General features: G+C 49.2%; 1 protein-coding gene across 5 annotated transcripts in view; it reads left to right on the top strand.

The window, feature by feature from the left end:
• Nucleotides 1-26,366, top strand: part of Znf516 (zinc finger protein 516) — a 101,378-nt gene that overhangs the window by 43,319 nt on the left and 31,693 nt on the right. For all 5 annotated transcript variants that reach the window (XM_075968139.1, XM_075968142.1, XM_075968141.1 and 2 more), the window contains exon 2: nt 4,833-6,771. In XM_075968139.1, the coding sequence (XP_075824254.1) occupies nt 4,992-6,771 (1,780 nt within the window). In that variant the 5' untranslated portion in view covers nt 4,833-4,991. The remainder of the gene's footprint in view (nt 1-4,832; nt 6,772-26,366) is intronic.

The raw sequence follows: 26,366 nt of genomic DNA, 5'->3' as shown, positions 1-26,366 counted from the left end.
TCACTGATGCCCAGAGCAGGATGAGTGGGGGTGACATGCCTGTGCTGTGGGGCTGTAGGGCTCCTCATCAGGAGGATCCATGGTTGGCATGGTGTCCAGAAGGTAACTCTTTCCAGTCTGTGGAGTTTGATACCCAGGCAGTGCAGCTACTTCGCCTGATGGAGCCGGTTGGGTGACCTGGGGAACTGGAGAGAAACTCTCTGTATGGGGTGTTGCTGCCTGGTGGCCTCAGATCCAGAGAGAGTCACTTGACCTACCTATGTCACCTGGGTGATCGAGGGGCAGAAAAAGCTGTTTGGGGTGCGACACTTGGTGCTGTCAGGTCTGGGCAGTGATGTTTATGTAATTTTCTTAAAAGTTCAGTCATCCATTCCCGTTCTCTCCATCTCTGTCATATCTAAGACACATTAATATTTTACTTTCCCCTATTTAACACAGTAAATCTGATTATTCAGCTTTTATAAAATGAAACACACTATTTAGAAATTATAAAATTCTCCCTCCCTCATTCCCTCCCTCCCTCTCTCCCTCTCTTTCTCTCTTTCTGTCTCCCTCCCTCCCTTCTTCTCTCTTCCCCTCTCTTTGGTTTTTCAAGAAAAGGTTTCTCTTGTCTGTCCTAGAGCACACACTGTAGACCAGGCTGGCCTCAAACTCAGAGATCTGCCTGCCTCTGCTTCCCAAGTGCTGGGATTAAAGGCGTGCACCACCACCACCACCCAGCTACAAAGCACTTTCTAGAAAGCAGCTTCACCCTAACTGGTTCTCTGCACCTTGGAGAAACTTGCACATAGAGCAGAAACCCACTGGAAATTTATTTTAATATGCTAGAACAGCCAAAACAATTCATTAAAGCCTTGCCTGTCTAGTTCTGGGTTTCAGCAGAGAAAAAATGGGTATACATTGTCCAAAACCAACCTGCAGTGTTTCACGTGCGCCCTGGTGTCCTCACAGCAGCAGAACACACCACCCTGTGCTTGTGTGGCTCTGGACGCCCTGGTGTCCTCACAGCAGCAGAACGCACCACCCTGTGCTTGTGTGGCTCTGGACACCTCTGTCACCCTCACCTAGGTAGCAAGTTAGCATTTATCGACTGATCACTTGCAGGTTGATGTGTTTTATGGAAATCCCAGCTAGCCAGATGGTGCTGACTGTCTGGTCACAGGGTACCGTGTGTGTGTGTGTGTGTGTGTGTATGTGTGTGTGTGTGTGTGTGTGTGTCACTGTCTGTTGGGTAAGAATATGGTAGGTAAATCACTGGAGACTGTCCTAGCCGTTGAGGCCTTGGGCTTTAAGGACAGAAGGTTGGTATGGGTGCTTGGGCAGCCCTGTGGTTGCTTCATCTCGTCGTCAGGGTTCTGAGATCAGTATCTGTGGTCAGTTTTGCAGCTGACATTCTTGATTAATAGCAGTTTGCACCTGTAGCCAAAGGAACACGTGTAGTCTGTTGGGTTGGCCCCTAAGGGACCCTATGAGGGTCTGTGGTGGAATTAGGAGGAACAGTGACCCAGCCTCTGGGTCAGAGCGGCTAGGTCTCCATGCAGCTCCTTAGGTGATAATGCCTGGTCTTGGCTGTGTGCACCGTGCATTCTGCACTTCATATGACTGCAGTTTCTCTTCAGCGCCATTAGTGCTCAGAAATCCAGCCTGGCTGGTTCTCCTGGGCTTTGTTTCAGGGCTGCTTATTGAGGGCCTGGTGGGCAGTTGGCAGAAGGCTGTACCGACTGCCCATGGTCCCGAGGCCCTACTCTGAATGAGTGATGTCTTGCTCATTATAGTGCCTGACTTGATGGCCCTAGGTAGAGCTGTAAGCTAGTTTTGGAGATGGCTAGGTAGAAAATGGCGGCTGCCCACCGCCCGCACCAGTCTCTGAGGTCAGGTGTCCTGTTGTGACGGGTTGGGGTGGTTGGAGTCAGACCAAGCTTTGAGACGATAGGGAGGAGAGAGACGGGCACATGTCAGTGGTTGAGCAGAACAACACAGATCCCTTTCGGTTCTCCAGGTACACACGGCTCTGTCCTGTCATCCCAACGGGGTGGGGTACGGGAGAAGGTGACGGGGAGAGGCCAGGACTAGCCGTGCAGTGCTGCCGTAGAGGCGGGATTCCACACCACGTGTCTATAGCTGCATGGGTGTCGTCTACAGAGGTAATGTGGGTTATGGCATGGGCACTTCAGGCCTTCTTTCTGTAACTGTTCCCTGCAGGCTACCTCTGTGGTCCCTGCTTGCCTTGTGCCTGTCTTTTCTCTGTCTTTCCTGAGGCTGTGGCATGTGACCATATAATTCTCTTGGATAGCTGGATGGCATTGAACACCCTTGACAGATACATGTTAGTTAGTATACCGAGTCTGAAGATTTGTTTTCTTCCCCATAATTTATCACTATATAATTCTTTAAATGTACAAGATTTTTATACCCTATTTGGTCCTTAAGTTACATGTAAATAATTATCTGTATTTTTATATTTTCTCATTGAGCATTTTCAGGAGTGCTGAAGTAATGTCTGGGAAAAGGTGGTACTTTCTAGGAATTATTTGCCTTTTATATTAATTTATATATAATATACCATTGTAAATAGCAATACAGCCATATAAAACTTCTTGATAAAATTATTTAAATACACTTGTCATTGAGACAGGGTCAAGATCACTTGTTTATCCATTTTGAGAAGTTTATATTTTTGCTTTACATTTTGGGCCAGTGAGCTTTGGGCTTTGTCCCTGCTGTTAGGAAGTCTGTGGAGGAGCCAGGAAGGCACGCCTTGCAGGAGGCTGCCAAGCTTGGCCTGCCTATGTTCATTTTGTTGTCCTAGAGATCTGTAGGGGGGGAGCTGCCCAGCCTGGCCTCATTTAGGTTTCTCTGGGACCTGTAGAGGGCGCTGCCCAGCTTGACTTGCCTGTGCTCATTTGGGTTCCTTCTAGACCTGTAGAGGGCGCTGCCCAGCTTGACTTGCCTGTGCTCATTTGGGTTCCTTCTAGACCTGTAGGGGGTGCTGCCCAGCTTGACTTGCCTGTGTTCGTTTGGGTTCCTTCTAGACCTGTAGGGGGCGCTGCCCAGCTTGGCTTGCCTGTGTTCACTTAGGTTCCCTGGAGACCTGTAGGGGGCGCTGCCCAGCTTGACTTGCCTGTGTTCACTTAGGTTCCTTCTAGACCTGTAGGGGGCGCTGCCCAGCTTGGCTTGCCTGTGTTCACTTAGGTTCCCTGGAGACCTGTAGGGGGCGCTGCCCAGCTTGGCTTGCCTGTGTTCACTTAGGTTCCCTGGAGACCTGTAGGGGGCGCTGCCCAGCTTGGCTTGCCTGTGTTCACTTAGGTTCCTTGGAGACCTGTAGGGGGCGCTGCCCAGCTTGGCTTGCCTGTGTTCACTTAGGTTCCTTGGAGACCTGTAGGGGGTTTCTCTCCTGCATGTTTAAGCATGTGCTCTGACAGCAGGCTCTGGAGGGGAAAGCCCTTCCAACAGACGCAGCAGCTGTTCTGTGGCAGGCAGTCCTGTCCCGGTCCATCTCACAGTTCCTGCCAGCCCTGGGTGGTCTGGGCTCTCTCCTCATCTCCATCTGTGTTTTAAGGTCACTCTCAGATTTCTCTACCTTGTGGAGTGTTTGTGGTCATGTGGCACTCAGAATCCCCAGTTCCTGAGAGGATTCTGGATGATGCTTGCTATATCCAGTGACTTGCAGCAGTGCTCCCTCTATTGGTTGATGGTTTCCTTCTGGGCTTGTCTCAGCAAAAGGGTTCAGGGGATGCCCAGAGCAGGCAAGGAACTGGTACCTAAGGGTCTTTCGAGTGCTTGATTAAGACAGGTGTGAGCACACCACTAAATGAAAACAGAAACTCAGAATGTCATTTGTGTTCTGTAAAATGCTGCATTGTGAAGTGTTTGTGTGTGTGTGTGTGTGTGTGTGTGTGTGTGTGTGTGTGTGAGAGAGAGAGAGAGAGAGAGAGAGAGAGAGAGAGAGAGGGAGGGAGGGAGGGTGGGCCTCGGCACCATATCCCTATCTGCACCGGACATAGCCGGCCAGGGTTGGGTGGCTGTCATGTCGTGGGTAGGACCCAGGGAAGAACCTGTTTCTTATTCTCTGGTGGGTGGATAGGTGTGGAATTGGTGTGATCACACAGTGTGTGAACTTACAAGGGTTGGGTCCTTTTTGGTCATTGTTAGGGCTAGAGTTTGAATCTGACCCATGAGGACACAGTGAGTCAGGAAGGAGACCACACTACCTTTTGGTTGAAGGGGTTCTTCCTGCAATTAGGACTCAGTACTGTGGCTGCGGCTTGGGGTTCCTTGGAACATGAGAGCAAGGAGTCAGGTGGGAAGGAAACTAGGCTGGGCCAGCTAAGCATGGTAGCGTGATCTGTGGCCACAGAGGATCTGGTTGCCGTGGCCTCTGGATTTGGGCGTTCCTGTGTTCCTGGTGGGGGGCTTTGCCTCTCCAGTGGTGAACCCCTGCACTCTTCAGCCCTGAGGCGCAGGGACCGCGGGCTCCAGATCCAGCCGGACTCTGCCTCCGTCTTTTACTCTGACCCTCTGCCCTTATTGCCTTACATCCTCTTGTGCAAAAATCTGCATTTCTCCATGCCTGTAAGCGGTATTCTTTAGTTTTTCTGAAAGATTTACTCTTTTGGTGGGGTTGTGGTAGAAGTCACTTACTTTAGCATGAACTTTTAGTTTTAATGACGGGGCGAAGGGCTCGGTGTTCACCTGTGTGCATTTCCATGAACATCCTTTCTCGTTAGTTGAGGAAGATTTTCATGGTGGAGTATGCAGAGCTGACCACAGGCAATGCTGTGCGCTCGATTACACGGGATGCTGTATTTATGGGGCTTTCGTCTCTGTTACAGGTGCTTGCTGCTGTCTGCTACATCCCAGAATATGCACCCACTCATCACAAGTACCTCCCTCCCCTCTGGGCAGCAGGAACCCTTCTGAAAATGGAGAGATAAGACCCACCTCCAGGCCCTCACGACACAAGGCTGTGCTCTGACACCCGCATCGTCCTAATGGATCGCAGCAGAGAGGCCGAGATGGAGCTGAGGAGGGGACCCAGCCCACCCAGGGCTGGCAGGAGCCATGAGGTGGATGCAGACAAGGCTGCGTGCCACAGCTGCTGCATCTGTGGCAAGAGCTTTCCGTTCCAGAGCTCGCTGTCACAGCACATGCGCAAGCACACAGGAGAGAAGCCCTACAAGTGTCCCTACTGTGACCATAGGGCTTCCCAGAAGGGCAACCTCAAGATTCACATCCGCAGCCACCGTACGGGGACTTTGATTCAGGGGCACGAGCCAGAGGCAGGCGAGGCTCAGCTGGGTGAGATGCGTGTCTCCGAGGGCCTGGATGGGTGTGCCAGCCCTACCAAGAGCACCTCAGCCTGCAACCGCATGCTGAACGGGGCTGTGCCGACGGACAACAGCAAGATCCTGCTCAGGAGCAGCCGTAAGGAGGCGGAGGGGGCGGCCGGTGCCCAGGAAGACGCCGAGGCCACGGTGCAGTGTTCCTTCTGTAAGAGCCGGTTTGAACGGAAGAAGGACCTGGAGCTGCACGTGCACCAGGCCCACAAGCCCTTTAAGTGCAGGCTGTGCAGCTTTGTCACCTTACGGGAGGAGTCTCTGCTGAGCCACATCGAGAGGGACCATATCACTGCACAGGTGCCCAACGGCGGCAGCGAGGCCTGTGTGGAGAATGGCAAGCCCGAGCTGAGCCCCGGGGAGTTTCCATGCGAGGTGTGTGGCCAGGCCTTCAGCCAGACCTGGTTCCTGAAGGCTCACATGAAGAAGCACCGGGGCTCCTTCGACCACGGCTGCCACATCTGTGGCCGGAGATTCAAAGAGCCTTGGTTCCTCAAGAACCACATGAAGGCACACGGACCCAAGGCAGGAAGCAAGAACAGGCCCAAGAGTGACCTGGACCCCATTGCCACCATTAACAATGTGGTGCAGGAGGAGGTCATCGTCGCTGGCCTGTCCCTTTATGAGGTCTGCACAAAGTGCGGGAACCTGTTTACAAACCTGGACAGCTTGAATGCCCATAACGCCATACACCGCAAAGTCGAAGCCAGCCGGACACGAGCCCCGGCTGAGGAGGGGGACACAGAGGGCCCCCCGGACACCAAGCAGTTCTTCTTACAGTGCCTGAACCTGACACCATACGTGGCTGGTGACGTGTCCCCCAGCGGGCAGGCTGGGCAGCGAGTGGCCGAGTTGGACCCCGTCAACAGCTATCAGGCCTGGCAGCTAGCCACCAGGGGCAAGGTGGCTGAGCCGGCCGAGTACCTCAAGTACGGGACCTGGGACGAAGCCCTGGCAGGGGATGTAACCTTTGACAAGGACAAGCGTGAATATATCCTGGTGAGCCAGGAGAAACGCAAGCGTGAACAGGACACCCCTACTACCCAGGGCCCTCCCAGGAAGAGGGCCAGTGTACCTGGGGACCCCATGCTTTCTGGCCACCTTGACCCCAGGCCGGCCTCACGTCCCAACCGCAGGGCTGCGGCCACTACTGGCCAGAGCAAGTCCTCCGAGTGCTTCGAGTGCGGCAAGATCTTCCGCACCTACCACCAGATGGTGCTCCACTCCCGTGTGCACCGCCGCGCACGCCGGGACAGGGATCCCGAAGGGGACCGGGCAGCGCGTGCCCGCTGTGGCTCACTCAGCGAGGGGGATTCAGCTTCCCAGCCAAGCAGTCCCGGCTCAGCCTGTGCCATCGCTGACTCTCCAGGCTCTGGGCTGGCCGAGGAGGTGGTGGACGACAGTGGTGAAGAGGCCGTGCCCGAGCCCGCACCAGGTGAGCAGGTGGACGTGGGTGGGTCAGGTTCGAGTAGTCACGGAACCCTTCTCCCAGCTGCCCTTGTACCCACCAGGCAGTCTTGCTGCAGGGACTTGCATCCTCGGGTGCACCTATGCTTTGGTGAGCTTGTACCCTACTTCTGTCCTGGCTCAGAGTTCTGTATCCTAGTGAGCATGGATTCGGGCATCCTGCACCTAGTAGTTCTGGAGTTTGCAAAGGTGCAGCTGACACTGTCAGTTCCTCTTCTTTCTCCTTTTTGCTGCTTACCTACAAATGCTGATTAAAGCATACAATTGGCTTCTTGAGTCTATGGTCTCTTCTGGGTGTCTGGAATCTCTAAGGCGTGAATCCTAGACTCCTATGAAATGGCTTTGTCGTCTCTGCATCTGTCAGAACAGAGTTCTCACTATATGTCACAAATATACACACACTTGTGCATGCTCCACATGCACACAGAGAGACACTACATATAAACACTCAAAACATACACATACTTGTTCATGTGCAAAACATGCACATACACCTGCACATGTGTATATCATATACATACATGACACACATTGCTGGAAACGTCATAGGTAGCGTGGCCCCCACAAGCTCATGTATTTGAAGCTAAGTCATCAGGGAGTGGCACTATTTGAAAAGGACTAGAAGGGGTGGTCTTATTGGAGTGGGGGTGGCCTTGTTGTAGGAATTGTGTCACTGGGGGTGGGCTTTGAGGTTTCAGAAGCTCATGCCAGGCCTAGGCTCTCTCTCTCTCCCCGGCCCGTGGCTCAGGATGTAAAGCTCTCAGTTCAGTGCCATGCCTGCCTGATTGTCACCATGTTCCCGCTATGATGATAGTGGATGACATCTTTCAACTGTAAGAAAGCCTCAAATCAAATGCTTCCTTTTATAAGAGTTGCTGTGGTCATGGTGTCTCTTCACACAATAGAACAGTGACAAGACATATAGACACTGCAAACACATGTATACAGGCACACATGCATATACATAAATATGGATAATGTCCATGTGTACACATCACATTCAACATACCATACATCCACAAATATACACTTAGTCTGCACAAACAAACACATACAAATATACATAAATATGGACATGCATACATCATACAGGCATGGAGACACTACACATAGATACCTTAGACACACATATAAAAACACATGCATACACACAAGCCTGCATGTGCACATACGTGCATATATCACACAAATTCAAGGAAACACAAACAGACACAGAAATACACATATTACTTGCTTATGCCCAGTAAGCACACATGCATAAGCACATAAACATGTACACATCACAACACATGCACAAACATGGTGAGATCATAAACACACAACACTTGTTGATGCATAGTCCTACATGCCCGCATATCGCATATTTAGCATGCACCACACACGCCATGAGCTTGTTCTTGCACGTGTGCGCGCGCACACACACACACAACATGCTCGTGTACACACACTTTCCTCTTCTCCTCTCTTAGTGCCAGACATCTGGGTGGAAGACTAACTTAGAATCTCTGTGTAGTTATAATTAATCCCCTTGGATTCAGGTAACCCTGTGGGCTTAGAGACTGTTAATTGGAACAGATTTCTTTTCAGTTTCCAGATCCCTGCCTTGACATTTTCATAATTTTTCCATTTTTAAAATAAATTTTAAGCATTTTGGTGTTGCCTTTGTTGTTTGCTATGGGCAGCTGCTTTGAAGAGAGGGTGGTGCTCCAGGCGTGGAACCTGTGGCTGCACACAGCCAGCATGCTCTCTTGTCTCGCAGTCAGGGACACTGTTGCTTTTCCTTGCAGTTGGGCACCCACAGTCAGAGGCGCCGTGACAGAGCTGTTGTGTCTGCAGCAGGGAGGAAGGAGGACCTGCATGCTCTCCTTAGACAGATGTTACTTTTCCCCGCTCATTATTAGATTTATGCACTGTGCTACATACCCGACTGCTGCACTTACATCCACCGAGGCCTCAGACCTGCGCACAGAAGCCAGTTCTCGAGCCCTTGGGGAATTCTGTGTGGAGTCTGAGCATCCGCAGGGACTAGAGAACCAGGGCAGCATGCTGCCTGTCACTCTCATTGTTCCTGGAGCTGGTCACTCATCTCGGGGCGGGGTAGGGGAACAGGTGTTGGTGAGGGGGAGGGCTCATTACCGAGGCTCTTCTGTATTCCTCCGGGCAGTGTAAGGTGCAAAGTCTGATAAGCTGATGGCAGCCCCGGGTTGGCCTTTTTGAACTTTAACCTCTCCCCTTTATTTTGTATACCTATGAATTTTACTGGCAGTGTTCTGATAACACCAACCATTTTGTCATGTGCATCTTGAGTAAAATATTAGGGAAGCATTGTATCTTTTTTTCCACCATGAGGAGAAAAATTTGTTTTTGTAGCATTAGGGATCAAACCCATGGCCTCTGATGTGAGGTGAGCACTTCCCAGTGAGTGACCTTGCCAGTGTCTTTATTTTTCGAGACAAGGTCTCATGGAGTAGTGGAGGCAAGTCTTGAACTAACTCTGTACCCAAGCTGGCCTTAAACTTTTCATCCCCGTCTCAGCCTCCTGAGTAGCAGAGGTTACAGGCTTTCACCGCCCCATCAGAGAGGAGAGCTCTGGACTCTAACCCCCATCCTCTGTGAGTCCGTTGTGAGTGTGCTGTCGTCTGTTCGGAGCCAGGCGGCTGCTGAGCAAGATGAGCTTGGCTTTTCAAAGGTTTAAGTAAACACTTAAACACTCATCTCTGTGTGCCTGCTTGTCTGTATTACACCATGCCCACAGAGCCCAGAAGAAGCTGTTAGATCTCCTGAAACGAGTTACAAGTGGTCGTGAGCTTGTAGGATGCTAAGGACCGAGCTCTTGTCCTTCGTAAGAATAGCCTGTGCTTTAAGTGCTGAGCCATCTCTGCAGCCGCACTTAAAATCGTTTCCCCTTGAGTTTATCAAGTATCAGAGGCCGTTGCCTCCTTTACGGAAGATTGTGAGGATTTCCTCCAGTAAAGTGAGAGAGTGGCTCCTATGCCGGCCCTGAACTTACCACGTCCCTGAGGGTGAGCCTGAGCTCCTCCTTCTCTGTCCTTTGCCTGCTCAGTGCGGCCATGGCAGGCGTTCACCTCCACAGCAGGTCCATGCATTACTGGGTGTCGAACCCTGAGGGTTTGTGCATGCTGGGCAGACACTCGACCACTCAGCCACATCTCCAGCCAGACTCTTGCTTTAAAAAAAATTAGCTATCTATTATCTGTCTGTCTATCAAGATATATATGTATATTTTCACATTTTCCTATAAATAGCATGTTGTATTTGATTTTAGTTGTGGGAGCAGAGAGGTGAGGTTGCACCCATTAGAAAGAAGAGAGATGTGTGTCAGTGTCTTTGTGGGAGCATAACAGTGTTGCAGAGTCTTGTAGACCTGCTGATGTCACTTCTGTGATTCCCAAGGACAGTGTCTTCCCACCTCAATGCCCAGGTTTCTGCTCATAGGAGCACTTGGTGTGTAACTGAGTTATGGGTCTTGGCTGCTCCTGAAGGAGCATCACGTGACTCCTCTCACCCTGTTGGGAAGGTCTGCTGAGGCCTTCGGACCAGCTGTTTTTGAAAAGAAACCTTTGAATGCTGGGGTCTGCATGGTGCCCCTTTCTTGATCTCTTTTTTTTTCCCAAACATGCACAGAGCTTTGAAAAATGCTCGCTGTCTTGCTATTAGGATTGCAAGTCTTTAAATAAGGTATTTTATATTCCCATAAGTCATCAGTGGGATGTCCAGCTAGTGTTTAGAAATCAGTGATGAGAAGTGAAACTCTTAACGAGAGCCAGCCTGACATGGCTGTGTTGAAACTGACACCCAGATCTCTGTAAATTCCATTAAATACCATTTGCTCTGTAATTTTACCTGAATGGTAGTTTTGACATCAAGGAGTTTGTGTGGGTGCTGCTTTCTGGATCTGCCAGGAGGGGGCTGTCTTGCTCGTGGTGGTTCCTTCTGAACGTGAGCTGGACCAGACAGCCAGCATCCCTGATGTATTAGTATGTCATCAACACAGAGTCCTGGAAAGCTGCTGAGCAGGGCTGTTGAGAAATGACTCAGCGCAGGTAGAAACCGTATATTTGAAAATCGCAGAAGTTTGTATTTTTAATAAAGAGAGGTACAGGGTATGTACTTAACTACCTAAAACCCCAATATTTATACGCACAAACACAGCCAGGAGCTCAGAAAACTGCCATTTATAATGATAGACCTCAGGTCAGTAGGTGAGCGGGACGCTGTGTAGAACACAGTGACCAGCAACCCTTGAAGAGATCGCACGAGTGACAAAGGTCCTCTCTTCAGGCCATCCTGACCTGCACTCCCATGGACCAGTGCAGTCGTCACAGGTACCAACATGCTTATCCCGTGAAGCAGCTATGATCCCGCTGCTGTTCACACGTTATTACATTAGAACGAAGTTGACTGCCCTCGTTCTTGTCCGCGTCTGTTGCTCTGGACATGTGTGCGTCTCCTGCTCAGAGCACCTGTCCTTGTATTGTCATTGGATCATCGTAGGTTGGATGTGTGCTGAGTGTGGAGGTGGCAGTTAGAAATAGGCCTTTGGGAACTCTGCTGCTAAGTTCCTGTTTGATCTGAAAATGCAGCTGTGCTCTCCTCCTACCCCGTGGGCCACCCACCCTTACCAGTTTATACAGACTGGGATTGCACGTGCTTAAGCTGCTGCCTCTGGCTTTTCTGGGGACCCGGGGACCTGAAATCAGGCCGTCAGGCTTGTGTGGCTGGTGCAGCACCCACTGAACTGTCTCCCACCCTGTAGGGTTCTTTAAGGAAAATGCACTGGCTGTTCCTGGTCCTGTCAGGAGAGTGCCTACCGGTGGCGCTCACAGTGATGGGTTCAGAACCTTTGGGTGGAGCCTAAAGCCTGTTCCTATCAGGTGGATCCATTTCTTGGATGGGGCCACAGGCTGCAGAGACGTTGTAAAGCCTGCACATGCACTTTGTCCGTTGGTGTGATGTGTTGTTCAGAGAAGCCCCTACATCTCCATCAGAACCGAGGGTAGGCCCTCCTGAGCCCACTGGAGCTTGTGCACGGAGGCAAGGTTTCCCCCAGGTGGTCTCTTCCTGCAGGGCGTGGCTCTCCACATGGGCGTGGCTCTGCTGTTCCTCAGCTCTGGCAGGAATTGGTGGTGTGCGGTTCGATTGTGGTGTGCATTCATGTGGGAATTATGAATTATTTATTAGGTTTGGATTTTGAATGCTGGAACATTGACTCTCACTGAGTGTTCCATGCTCATGTATGGTCCAAGGTCTTTATATGTAAGTTTAGAGGTCGGTGTAGGGCATTTCTAACTAATTTCCCATGTGCTGGATCTAATCCGAGGCTGGCTTTCCACGAAAGCTTGTAGGAGGCACCCTTTGTTTATACTTTGGAGTATGTTTCTGCATATTAAAAAGATTGACAAGCCAGTGGTGGCATATACCTTTAGTCCCAGCATTTGGGAGGCAGGCCCAGGTGGGTGTCTGTGAATCTGAGGCCAGTTTGGTCTACAGAGTGAGGCCCAGGCCAGCCAGAGCTGTATAGTGAGTCCCCGTGTTTTATCAAGATTGAAGAAGGGGCTAATTATAGGCCTAGACAGTAGTACGTTTTTCCCTGGCCTCTGCTCGGTTCTGTGTGTGAGGTTAATGCATTAATACACCGTTTTATCCTGCGTTATTTATGGGGGAAGCCATTGATTTGAAAGAAGTATTTTCGCAGATTATAAGACATTTGGACTGGCTGTGAGCTGCCAAATACGCTCATGTAAAGACGTGCCAAGTCTGGGTGTTACTCATGCGCTTGCTTCAACTCCAGAATGATTACTTTCAGCAGTTATGAATAAGCTGTTTTCCAAATCTAATGTGGTTTTACTTAATAGCCTAATTGGTTATTGAAGTGTGGTGTGTGAATGGCAATTCAGGGCTGTCGTCTGCGAGCTCGCCTCCTATGGAAAACTGTATATATGCAGGAATCTGACACCAGAGACCGGACGAGAGTCCATCAGAGTAGAATCTAGTTTTCTGTGCTCAGGACCAGTGATTGAGTCCATTGTGAAGTCCATAGGAATAGTTCATATAGGGACTGGGCAGTTAGAGAATATCTTTGATATTGAAGTGATGGCTAGGTGTCCAGTCTGACTCTGACTTACAAAGGGATTTAGGGCCAGTGAGATGACTTAGTGGGTTAAGGTTCTTGCCACCAAACCCGATAGCCCGAGTCGGGTCCCTGTAACCCACATGGTGGAAGGAGAGGACTGACTCCCACAGGCTGTCCTGTGACTTCCACGCGTGTGTCGTGACAAGAATGTATGTGGACACATACGGAGCAAACAAGCGTTTAAAAGAGAGGAATACAGGGACTGTTAGTGTCTGAGAACTGACAGCTACAGGGTTCAGGAGAACACGGTTTTACAGATCATCATGGCGTTGAACTTGATGGGGACATGGTGGGAATTATCTCATTTTAAGAAAAATCAGTGGGCATTTCCTTTTCCAAAATGGTATAGAATCAACAGGAGACAGCTCCTAGGTGAAGTTGAATGCTAGCATCATGGGCTTGGATTGCTTAGAACCAGAAAGTTGATGAGGAGCAGGGTAGGAAGTTTTACATTCGGCCGTCAGGAAAGTACTGGCTGGACTGAGGAGAAAAGGAGCCAGAGCACCAGCGGTTTCCATGGCAATAGTCAATAAGCCACAGATAGAGGTTCCCTCTGTGGGTGTGAAGGTCTGTGCTCCGGGCTACATGGTGTGATGCCTTGGTCTGAACAGCTCAGGCTTCCGAGACCCTCCGAACGCCTTTCTCTTGGCACCCTGTTGTCCTGGGTGAGGTCTAGTTTGTGGAAATAGTTTTGTTTGGATGTGAAGGGGTGGAGCTGTTGGCGTTTGGGGAGGTTTGAGCCAGAAGCTCAGCAGATGTCTCTAGAGAGGCCAGAGGCTGATCCTTTCTGTGGCCTCCGGCCTTTGCCTCACAGTGACTATAGTCGTGGTCCAGCCGCAGCATCCTCACCGCGTCACTTCCTGCCATTCCTGTGTCCGTTGGCACTGTTCTCATCTTCTCTGCCTGGTCCTGGCCTAACTGGCTTCTTCTCAGGGTGGTGTCTTGATGTTCTGTGGTGGGAGAGGGTCTCTTGGACAAGATTAGGGTCTCCAAGTCCATCCTCTTCGGTGAGGACTCTGCACCCCTCACCAGGCATGCCTGACCCTGACCTCCCTGGAGATGAAAAGGAAGGACAAGGGAGAGAGTGGTCCCCGCTCACCTGGTGAGACTGCCTATCTTACCCAGGATGCCTTGGGTGTGTTGGGAAAGCTGGGCTGACATTCAGGACTGCGCCTGGTTCTGGTTCTACAGTTGGTTTTAGGATTCTGCTCAGCCATTCTTTAGTTTTACAAGTTCACATATGCAGGCTGTTTCTGAACAGCCTGAATCACGTCCATGTTCTCAGGCAGGAGACTGTCACCCTTGGCTGACTTTTTTCACCTACTTCACAGAAAAGTTTTATTTTGACCCCACCCCCAGGTCTTTGGAAGGCATTTGTGTAAGGATGTATTTATGTGGATTCTGTGTGCAGGTTTTGCTATTTCAGGAGACCAGGCTGTCTTGCTCTTTAACTTCTGTTTTCAGCATCTCAGCATGCCTTAGGGAATTTTCCATGTGGGTGGGATGACCTCTGCCTCCCTTGCTCAGAGGTGTATCACGGGCTGGGGATCCGACCGTGCACTGGCATCATGGCTAAGAGTTCCAGTAACAGCCAGATGGGCTTGGTGGCCCCTGCCACTCACTGAGCCTGGAGGTGCACACCTTTAATCCTAGTACTAGGGAGGCAGAGGCTGGCAGATCTTTGTGAGTTTAAGACCAGGACCCTGTTACTGAGACTGTTTCAAACAAACAGCAACAAAAGAGAGGCAGAGCCACGATCCCTGGGACAAGTTGTCTCACAGCTTGATTGAATACCCAAATCAGTGAGCTCTGGGGTCCATAGAGAGGCTGCATCAGAAAATTAAGTGGAGAGAAACAAGAGGGCACCAGACATCAGCCTAGGGATTTCACATACACACATGCATGCAAACATGCAGACTATACACATGCCAACTACATAATGCACGTGCATAACACATACATATGTGTGCTCACTTGCACGCAGTATTACAAGATACTGTTTGTTTTTTGTTTTGTTTGTTTGTTTGTTTTACTTGCTGACTCACGCTCAGGTTATTTGCCTTCTTGTAGGTGTTGGGCTGTGGTCAGCATGCCCCAAATGCAGCTCATGGGAATGAATACTCAGGAGTCGGCTGTAGTTTGTGCCTTTCAGTAAAGTTGCTGCTTCCTGGTGTTTGCACCTTTTGTGTTGGGACAGACACTGACACTTGAACTTCATAATTCTCATATTCACCGTCCAGCCACCTGTGTCATGTTGGTGACACCCTGGCAAAAGTAGTTGAAGAAGGAAGTGCTCACTTTGATTCATAGTATAAGGTACAGCCCATTATGGCTGCCTGGTCGAGGCAGCAAACGCTTGAAGCAGCTGGTGACATCATGTCCACAGTCCGGGGAAAGAACAGGGAATGCTGGTGCTCAGCCTCCCCTCCTCCCTTTGTAGTCTGGGACCCAAGCCCAGGTTTTCAAATGGTGTCTCCCTAGGGAATGGTGCTGCCCATGTTCTGGGTAGGTCTTTTCATCACAGTCAACCTGATGGGATAATCCCTCATAGGCATGCCCAGTGTCCACCAGTCTGCGTACTCACTCCAGGTGTGTATGAAAGCTTGTCCACAAGGGGATGTGCATACTGTCAACTTGACAGTCTACACTAACTATCACCTCCACCATATACATCACCACCTACACCTTCATGACAGTCTACACTAACCATCACCTCCACCATATACATCACCACGTACACCTTCATGACAGTCTACACTATCACCTCCACCATATACATCACCACCTACACCTTCATGACAGTCTACTCTAACCATCACCTCCACCATATACATCACCACGTACACCTTCATGACAGTCTACACTATCACCTCCACCATATACATCACCACGTACACCTTCATGACAGTCTACACTAACCATCACCTCCACCATATACATCACCACGTACACCTTCATGACAGTCTACTCTAACCATCACCTCCACCATATACATCACCACGTACACCTTCATGACAGTCTACACTATCACCTCCACCATATACATCACCACGTACACCTTCATAACAGTCTACACTATCACCTCCACCATATACATCACCACGTACACCTTCATGACAGTCTACACTAACCATCACCTCCACCATATACATCACCACGTACACCTTCATGACAGTCTACTCTAACCATCACCTCCACCATATACATCACCACGTACACCTTCATGACAGTCTACACTATCACCTCCACCATATACATCACCACGTACACCTTCATGACAGTCTACTCTAACCATCACCTCCACCATATACATCACCACGTACACCTTCATGACAGTCTACACTATCACCTCCACCATATACATCACCACGTACACCTTCATGACAGTCTACTCTAACCATCACCTCCACCATATACATCACCACGTACACCTTCATGACAGTCTACTCTAACCATCACCTCCACCATATACATCACCACGTACACCTTCATGACAGTCTACACTAACCATCACCTCCACCATATACATCACCACGTACACCTTCATGACAGTCTACACTATCACCTCCACCATATACATCACCACGTACACCTTCATGACAGTCTACACTATCACCTCCACCATATACATCACCACGTACACCTTCATGACAGTCTACACTAACCATCACCTCCACCATATACATCACCACGTACACCTTCATGACAGTCTACACTAACCATCACCTCCACCATATACATCACCACGTACACCTTCATGACAGTCTACTCTAACCATCACCTCCACCATATACATCACCACGTACACCTTCATGACAGTCTACACTATCACCTCCACCATATACATCACCACGTACACCTTCATAACAGTCTACACTATCACCTCCACCATATACATCACCACGTACACCTTCATGACAGTCTACACTAACCATCACCTCCACCATATACATCACCACGTACACCTTTATGACAGTCTACACTATCACCTCCACCATATACATCACCACGTACACCTTCATGACAGTCTACACTATCACCTCCACCATATACATCACCACATACACCTTCATGACAGTCTACACTATCACCTCCACCATATACATCACCACGTACACCTTCATGACAGCTACACTATCACCTCCACCATATACATCACCACGTACACCTTCATGGCAGTCTACACTATCACCTCCACCATATACATCACCACGTACACCTTCATGACAGTCTACACTATCACCTCCACCATATACATCACCACGTACACCTTCATGACAGTCTACACTAACCATCACCTCCACCATATACATCACCACGTACACCTTCATGACAGTCTACACTATCACCTCCACCATATACATCACCACGTACACCTTCATGACAGTCTACTCTAACCATCACCTCCACCATATACATCACCACGTACACCTTCATGACAGTCTACACTATCACCTCCACCATATACATCACCACGTACACCTTCATGACAGTCTACACTATCACCTCCACCATATACATCACCACGTACACCTTCATGACAGTCTACACTAACCATCACCTCCACCATATACATCACCACGTACACCTTCATGACAGTCTACACTATCACCTCCACCATATACATCACCACGTACACCTTCATAACAGTCTACACTATCACCTCCACCATATACATCACCACGTACACCTTCATGACAGTCTACACTAACCATCACCTCCACCATATACATCACCACGTACACCTTCATGACAGTCTACACTATCACCTCCACCATATACATCACCACGTACACCTTCATGACAGTCTACACTATCACCTCCACCATATACATCACCACATACACCTTCATGACAGTCTACACTATCACCTCCACCATATACATCACCACGTACACCTTCATGACAGCTACACTATCACCTCCACCATATACATCACCACGTACACCTTCATGGCAGTCTACACTATCACCTCCACCATATACATCACCACGTACACCTTCATGACAGTCTACACTATCACCTCCACCATATACATCACCACGTACACCTTCATGACAGTCTACACTAACCATCACCTCCACCATATACATCACCACGTACACCTTCATGACAGTCTACACTAACCATCACCTCCACCATATACATCACCACGTACACCTTCATGACAGTCTACACTATCACCTCCACCATATACATCACCACGTACACCTTCATGACAGTCTACACTAACCATCACCTCCACCATATACATCACCACGTACACCTTCATGACAGTCTACACTATCACCTCCACCATATACATCACCACGTACACCTTCATGACAGTCTACACTAACCATCACCTCCACCATATACATCACCACGTACACCTTCATGACAGTCTACACTAACCATCACCTCCACCATATACATCACCACGTACACCTTCATGACAGTCTACTCTAACCATCACCTCCACCATATACATCACCACGTACACCTTCATGACAGTCTACACTATCACCTCCACCATATACATCACCACGTACACCTTCATAACAGTCTACACTATCACCTCCACCATATACATCACCACGTACACCTTCATGACAGTCTACACTAACCATCACCTCCACCATATACATCACCACGTACACCTTCATGACAGTCTACACTATCACCTCCACCATATACATCACCACGTACACCTTCATGACAGTCTACACTATCACCTCCACCATATACATCACCACGTACACCTTCATGACAGTCTACACTATCACCTCCACCATATACATCACCACGTACACCTTCATGACAGCTACACTATCACCTCCACCATATACATCACCACGTACACCTTCATGGCAGTCTACACTATCACCTCCACCATATACATCACCACGTACACCTTCATGACAGTCTACACTATCACCTCCACCATATACATCACCACGTACACCTTCATGACAACTACACTAACCATCATCTCCACCATATACATCACCACGTACACCTTCATGACAGTCTACTCTAACCATCACCTCCACCATATACATCACCACGTACACCTTCATGACAGTCTACTCTAACCATCACCTCCACCATATACATCACCACGTACACCTTCATGACAGTCTACACTATCACCTCCACCATATACATCACCACGTACACCTTCATAACAGTCTACACTATCACCTCCACCATATACATCACCACGTACACCTTCATGACAGTCTACACTAACCATCACCTCCACCATATACATCACCACGTACACCTTCATGACAGTCTACACTATCACCTCCACCATATACATCACCACGTACACCTTCATGACAGTCTACTCTAACCATCACCTCCACCATATACATCACCACCTACACCTTCATGACAGTCTACACTATCACCTCCACCATATACATCACCACGTACACCTTCATGACAGCTACACTAACCATCACCTCCACCATATACATCACCACGTACACCTTCATGACAGTCTACACCATCACCTCCACCATATACATCACCACGTACACCTTCATGACAGTCTACTCTAACCATCACCTCCACCATATACATCACCACGTAAACCTTCATGACAGTCTACACTATCACCTCCACCATATACATCACCACGTACACCTTCATGACAGTCTACTCTAACCATCACCTCCACCATATACATCACCACGTACACCTTCATGACAGTCTACACTAATGGTCTCTCCTTGTCTGAGCTGTGACTGCATCCTACATCACGCTCCCGTTGGTAGGTGTGTTGTGGATATTGTTTGTGGAGGCTGAGAGGGTTAGACATATTCTCTGGGTTACACAGTCGTGAGTATGGGAGCTGGGACATAATGGCGGTTGTCAGTGCTCACTTTAGTCCCCCACAGGCTGGGGAGGGGAGGAAGGACAGGAGCCCTGCCCTCTAGCCTGGTCGCCTTGCAGCCATCCTAGAACTGATTTGCTCTAAAGCTCAGACAGCAGATCTCTTTTCTCTGCGTTCTGGTGAGACAGATTTCTTCTTTATATAGTGTTTGTGTGCTCACACCAGCCTCTGCGTGCTGGGGCCTGGGTGTTGGTGCGTGCAGGGCCTTGTTGAAGTCATTTATCCAGACAATGTGTTTGTCTTCGGGAGTTGAGGTTGCCAGATTTGTTAAGTGAAAATACAGCATGCTTGATTAAATCTGAAGTGTAGATAAACATAACTCCTTTGAAGAAGCATGAGTATATCCCATGTGGTATTTGGGTGTAAGAGCAGGGTTCTCCCAGAAGGAAATGGGTCTGCTTCAGGCCATGGGTCCAGCGGCTGCCCCCCATACCTCCACCAGCGTCAGATTGTCCCGGAAACCGTGGTCTCCTACTCGTCTTCTTTTGGGAATCACTACATCTCGCAGTTTGTTTATCTGCATCCTTTGTCTCTGGGGTAGTGTTTTCAGCTGCCGTCGCCTTATGTAATGTTCATATGCGCTAATCCCACGAGAGTCAGGTCTGCATGTGGGTCTGGCTGGGTAGGACATCCGCAGTGTTCAGTTTTTCTGGTCAGCATGCAGATTTGTTGTTGAGTAGTTGGTGTCCAGCGGATGAGACCTGGGTGAGACCTGCGCAGGGAGGCCTGAGGACACAGGGAAGCATCACCGTCCCTGTCTGGTGCTGAGGAAGGAGTTACTAACTCTGCCCACATTTCTTTGATCTTCTTTTGTAGTTAGGATTTCCCAGACGTGTCTACCTACCATTTGCAGCGAAGTATCACAGCCCCTCTTTCCTGTGTCGGACGAGCTCATAGCAGCGTGCGTTCACACGGTGTGAAGCAGGTCTTTGGCCTTAAGTCCCCCTGGTGGGTTCTCTTTCTATCTGGAGTTTTACTGATGTCGGGCTTGGCACCACTCTTTTAGGCCGTGGGTGAAGGTGGAGTACGAGAAGCAAAGCGAAACGGGGCTACTGGTGCTTCACTGTCTTTGCCGAGGGTCAGAAGTCAGTGCACTTTATCCTTCGCTTGCCCCATATCCGTTTGAACGTCTGTAGAAAACGCAGATAAGGGATTAAAAAAAAGAGGATGCTACTTTTCAGAAAACCGCTGCTGATTTTTTTGTTGAGATATACCAGACCAGGCCTGTTCTGTATTTCCGTGTCTTAAACTTGTTCATGTGTGTGTGCACATGTGTGTGGATGTGCTCGCACCTGCTGTGTGCGTGTTCGTGTGGAGGTCTCAGTGCAGCGTCAGTGCCTTCCTCTGTTGCTCTCCATGTTTACTCAGCTTTCTTTGAGTCCTTTTTATGCTGTTTGTTCCTCCTTTCCCTCCGTCCTGTCCTCCTGTGGCCTCTCCAGCTCCTTCTCGTGTCCCCTTGCTCTCTGTGGATATCACAGGAACACAGGAACTGTCATAGCACAGGGTAGCAGTGGGAGTTAGCATTTTCACCTAGAGCAGGATGGTTCTGCATCGTCTGCTCCCCCGGCTGTGGGTCCCAAAATCCTCACGTAAGTTAAAGCCATTGTTTCTTGATCTCTGGGGTTAGCACTGTGCTGCATGTGCTTAAAGGGAAAACAGATCATAATCACACTTAAAATGAAGTTATTGCTGAAGGGTTTGCCTGCTTTAGTTTGTTTAGGATTTGGGGCTGGTCTAGCAAATACAGTCCTTCTTATCACAGGTCTCAGGCCAGCCTGTCCAGTGTGTGACCAGGGCGCTACATGCCTGGAAGTGGAAGAGCTCATGCTGGGTGGGGGGAGCAAATAAAGAAGAAAGAGGAAGCTAAAAATGCCCTTGATTGATGTAATTACTTTCCAAAACCTGCTTGTTCTTTACTGTGAAATTTCCAGCTGTGTCTGACACAGACTGAGAAAACTCACCAGGTTGGTATCTAGTAAAATTGTGACTTTTCACGTTTTGTAGTGGGTGGGCACTCTGACCCTTTGAATATTTAGTTTTCGCTTCCTACCGGGGTTTGAGGTGATACAACCATTAACTTAGGCTTCCTGAGGCTTCTTTGTGGAAGCTACCCCGACGAGGGTGTATGTTGTTTGGATTTGGGGTAGCGAGACTCCTGCCCGCCCACTGTTTTCTGTAATCTAAATCTTGGCGTCACAAATGGAAGAGGAAAGAACTCCTTTCTAGTGTTACTGTTTCTCAGCTTTCAGCGGCCAAGACATCCCGGGTGTGAATTCAGACAGTTTTTTGTGGAGGATTTCCTTAATTGATTTGCTAAGGTAAAAGAAAACCATCTTGTTTGTTCCCAGTTAACTGCCTCATGAGGCGTGTTGGGAAACTGAACTCGTGTCCTACAAAACAACCCGGTAAAGACAAGCTAGGCCCTTCGGTTAGGGGAAGGCGGATGAGTTGTCGTCTACATCTTAGATTCTGGAGATTCCTGGTGTAACTCATGAGGGCTCCGGCTTCCTCGTCTTTGGGGTTCATAAAATGTTGGAAGAGTGGATGGAGCCCAGAGCATGCCATTCCAGGACGTTACTCCGCTCTCCCGGTTCTCCCTCTCCAGGATGGGGAGCCTGATCTTTGAAGTGGAGCCAGAGACTGGAACCCTTGGTGGCCACTGCAGCCAGGCCCTCCCAGTTCAAAGCAGTGCATTGTCGCTTCCTGCCAAGTTCCTTTTCAGAGCCCTACAGCAGCCCTCCATGGCTGCAGGCTGCGCTGCACGGTGAGGCTCTGTTCACCTCTGGTGTTCCTCCTGGCCCCGTGTTCTCCTGTTTATGGAAAGTTTGCAGGTTGTGTTTGCCACACCGGAGGAGGGCTAAAGTACTTCTGAATTAATTTCTCTTTCTCCTTTGTTTGCTTATTACCAACAGCCATAATCACAAATGAGATTAAGGCCCTGCTCCCTTTAATGTTTAGGAGGGAGCCATGGGGAAGCAGGGGCTGCTCTTTATCTGGGATCCACCAAGAAGAAGGCAGTAAGAGGAAGGATTGATTATTGATTTACTTATTTTACCAATGTTTTGAGTTTTTGCTTGGGTACCGAAAAGACCATATACCTGGGTCTCCTCACTTAGGTCATCAGATGAAGCGAGAAACTTTTTTCTTTTCTTTCCTGAGACCCACAAGAAAATCGCAGCCATGATTTCCTAACACTGGGCTTTAGGTGGCACTCTAGTTTGAAGCACTATTATTAAAGTTAACTATTTGCTCCTAAGCACACATCCCCATACAGTAATAAGTGTGTGTGACGGTCACCTCTGTGGTCAGTGGGAAGCAGGGACGTGCTGGCCTGGAGTGTCTGCCCCGATTCTGTCCCAGTCTTGGTGGGCTCCAGACCATCGCTGATTCTGCCTGGAAGATGCAGAGGCCAGCATGACGCAGAATGAGCGCTTTGAAACTGGGAAGTGCCTCCTTCCAGCAAGGACCGAAGTGAGGCTTCCAGGGAGGAGGCTTTGATGACTTCGTGTTCCGAGGTGAAGTTTTCTTCCCGTCAGTGAGGTCTAGGATGCAGTTCTCTGCTCTAGAACTCCAGCCTCAGTCTCGAGTACTTGTGTAGCTGGTGTAGGATCCGTTGTTAGGAGCACACCTGATAGTACAGCGAGCAAATTCAGCCTTCAGTTGGGAAATGGCGGCAGTAGCGTGTTGCCTGCTTGGTAGGCGAGCAAACTGGCAATGGGACCAGAATTGTCCACTAAAGGAATCGTGCTGTTGGTAAGACAGGTGTTGGCCCTGGGAGAAGCACTCTGGTAAGGTGCTAGGCTCCACCGCTGAGCCAGGCGTCCGAGGCCGGCCAGAAGCATACGGGTCGCCAGCCTGCATCACAGACAGACTGACTTCTTGGCCCATGCTCTGTCTGTTCTGCACATGTGAAATGGAGGAATGTTGTTGGTTGTTTTTACTCTTTACTCTTTTGGCTCTTCGGGGGCCCAAATAAACCACATGGAGTCTTGCTCTTTCTTATGAAAGCCAGGCCTTAGCTTGACTTGTTTTCAGCCAGCTTTTCTTGTTAAAAATCCCATCTACCTTCGTCTCTGGGATTTTATCTCTCTCTATTCTCTCTACCTTTGCCTCTGGGATTTTATCTCTCTCTATTCTCTCTACCTTTGCCTCTGGGATTTTATCTCTCTCTCTATTCTGTCTACCTTTCTTGCTCCTTTCCCAGATTTCTCCTATTTTATTCTCTCCCTGCCAGCCCTGCCTACCCTTTCACTGCCTAGCTATTGGCTGTTTAGCTCCTTATTAGACCAATCAGGAGCTTTAGACAGACAAGTTATCACAGCTTCCCAGAGTTAAACAAATGCAACGTAAAAGAATGCAGCACATCTTTGCATGATTAAACAAATATTCCACAGCATAAAGGAATGTAACACATCTTAAAATAATATTGCGCAACGGAGTGTGCTCGAAACTCTGAGCTCTGGCAGCACCCTTCTTTCAGGGCAGGTACAGGGTGTGAGAGAACCCAGTTTCTTCCAGTCTGCATGACTACCCGACAGGGCAGGCTGGGCTGTGGAGGGATGGAGCTCTGCTTGCTGAGACGTACGTAACGCTGCCTTATGGCTGATCTCACGCACTGAAGAACTGTATGCATTTAACCATATCGTTTTGATGGTAAGGTTAACATGCAGCAGAGCTGCATGGGGCAGGTTGGAGTGTTGACTTACTTTGCTTTGTGCAAGAGTTTTAACCAGGGTAGTAGGGCATGTGTGATTTAGGTAGCAAGTAGTCAGAACCGTGATTTCCTGAACAACTCAGGGCCTCTACTGTCAAGGAGCATGCACAGGCAGTACCCAGAGAATAAAGTCCGTCTCACACAGAGAAAGTTACGTGTGGATGGATTGGGAGAACTCATCATACCCTGAATGCTTTGACCCTCCCCGTGCCCACTCTTTGCTCCTGGAGTCTTTGGATCTTTGGATGGTCTCCCCCCCCCCCCCCCCATCTAGGGGCTTGTTCGTCTTGCCCCGCTTTGCTAAAAGGTGGTCCTAAGGGTCACCTGCCAGGAGAGGCTGACCTCACCCTAGCCCTGCATTTGACCTCCCTGGGTGGTTTGTCCTTGATGCTCACTCTCTCTCCTTGGAAAGTCCTGCAGCAACTCCACCCCAACCAGCTTCCGTACCCTACGGACTTTCTTATCCCTTCCTGGTGACTCTTGTTCCCTGGGGACTTCCTCATTCTCTCCCCAGTGGCTGCTGCTGGTTAGTCCTGCTCAGCACTGTAAGGGGGTGGGGGTGGGGGAGTGCGGGTTTCCTATGGCTGAGGAGCTTTCTTAGGTGAGGCTGGGTGGTGTGGGCGAGGTGTCTCCCCTGTTATGCATGTTATGCAGTATTGGGATTTGGACCTTGTAGCTGAATCTATTGGCCCTGGAAAATCTCAGTCCCTGGCCATCTGGGGTGCCTGTGCTCTAACTTCCTAAGGAACTGTGTTGAAGTCAAGGTAGTAACACTTGCTGGGGGAGACATCTTCAATCAGTTACTGAATCATTAGGGTATTTAAAGCAGGTTGCTACCTCATCAAATTGGATGCCTTTAAAAATACCAGACACCTTTGAAGTTGAATGCACAGTCTGTAATTTAAGTCTTATGCATATAGATATATTATTTTGCTTAGATTAATTTTTTTCAGGTAGTTCAAGTCCATTACTAAAGTCCCCTGTGTTTCATGTTTGATAATATTGAGGAATACTGAAACCAAGACTTAGATGTTTTAAGACCTTTGGATGAAAGTCCACATAGTGCATTGCAGGATTTGCAGATAGGTTTCCAAAGAAGTCATCGTGTCTGACGACCTTATAGCGCAAGCGCTTGGTGCATTTTCTGCTAATGAATACCTGCTTAGAAGTAGTCTGTCCTGCGGTGTTCTAAAACAGCAGACCACACACGGAGCCTAGGGCTAGGAAATGGATCATAAATTGGGCACAGGCGCCACCTAGTGGTCATGCCCACACACTGTGCTGGCTACGACACCGTCAGGGCAGCTGTTGAGTCAAGCACTGTCTGCCTCTATTTCCAGAACACAGAAGGCTTGTGTTATGAAACGGCCTTTGTCTCCCAGTAAGGCACGTGCTGGTCCAGTAAGCTCCAAGGTTCGGCTAATACATAATTCGGATCCCTTTTTTTTATTTTTAAAAGAAGGATCATTATAGTTTTTTCATACAGTATACAGACTTTGGATTGATTTTGTGTTTGGATAAGTATACATTGCTACAGGAGACCTTTCTGCCACATTCATGCTAGGCCGTGGCCGTGTTGCCCGTGTTGATGAGAGGGTACAGCTACACCTCTCCTTTGGAGCCTTAGCCTCCTCTTCCCTTTTCTCCTGAGTCATCTGTGCAAGCGCACAGGTGAGCGGTTTATTGATGGTGTAGTTTTTGCAGCTGGAGACCCCATGCCCACCCCTTCCTGTGCAGTGTGGTGGGCAATGGTGATGCCAGGGTTGCATGCTGAGTTTTCACTGGGCTTTTCTGCTCACTCTTACTGATACT

Source organism: Microtus pennsylvanicus, chromosome 4, assembly GCF_037038515.1.
Source record: "Microtus pennsylvanicus isolate mMicPen1 chromosome 4, mMicPen1.hap1, whole genome shotgun sequence".
Lineage (NCBI taxonomy): Eukaryota > Metazoa > Chordata > Mammalia > Rodentia > Cricetidae > Microtus > Microtus pennsylvanicus.
Note: the sequence above shows the minus strand (reverse complement) of the source record. Positions and strands in the feature narration are given on the sequence as shown.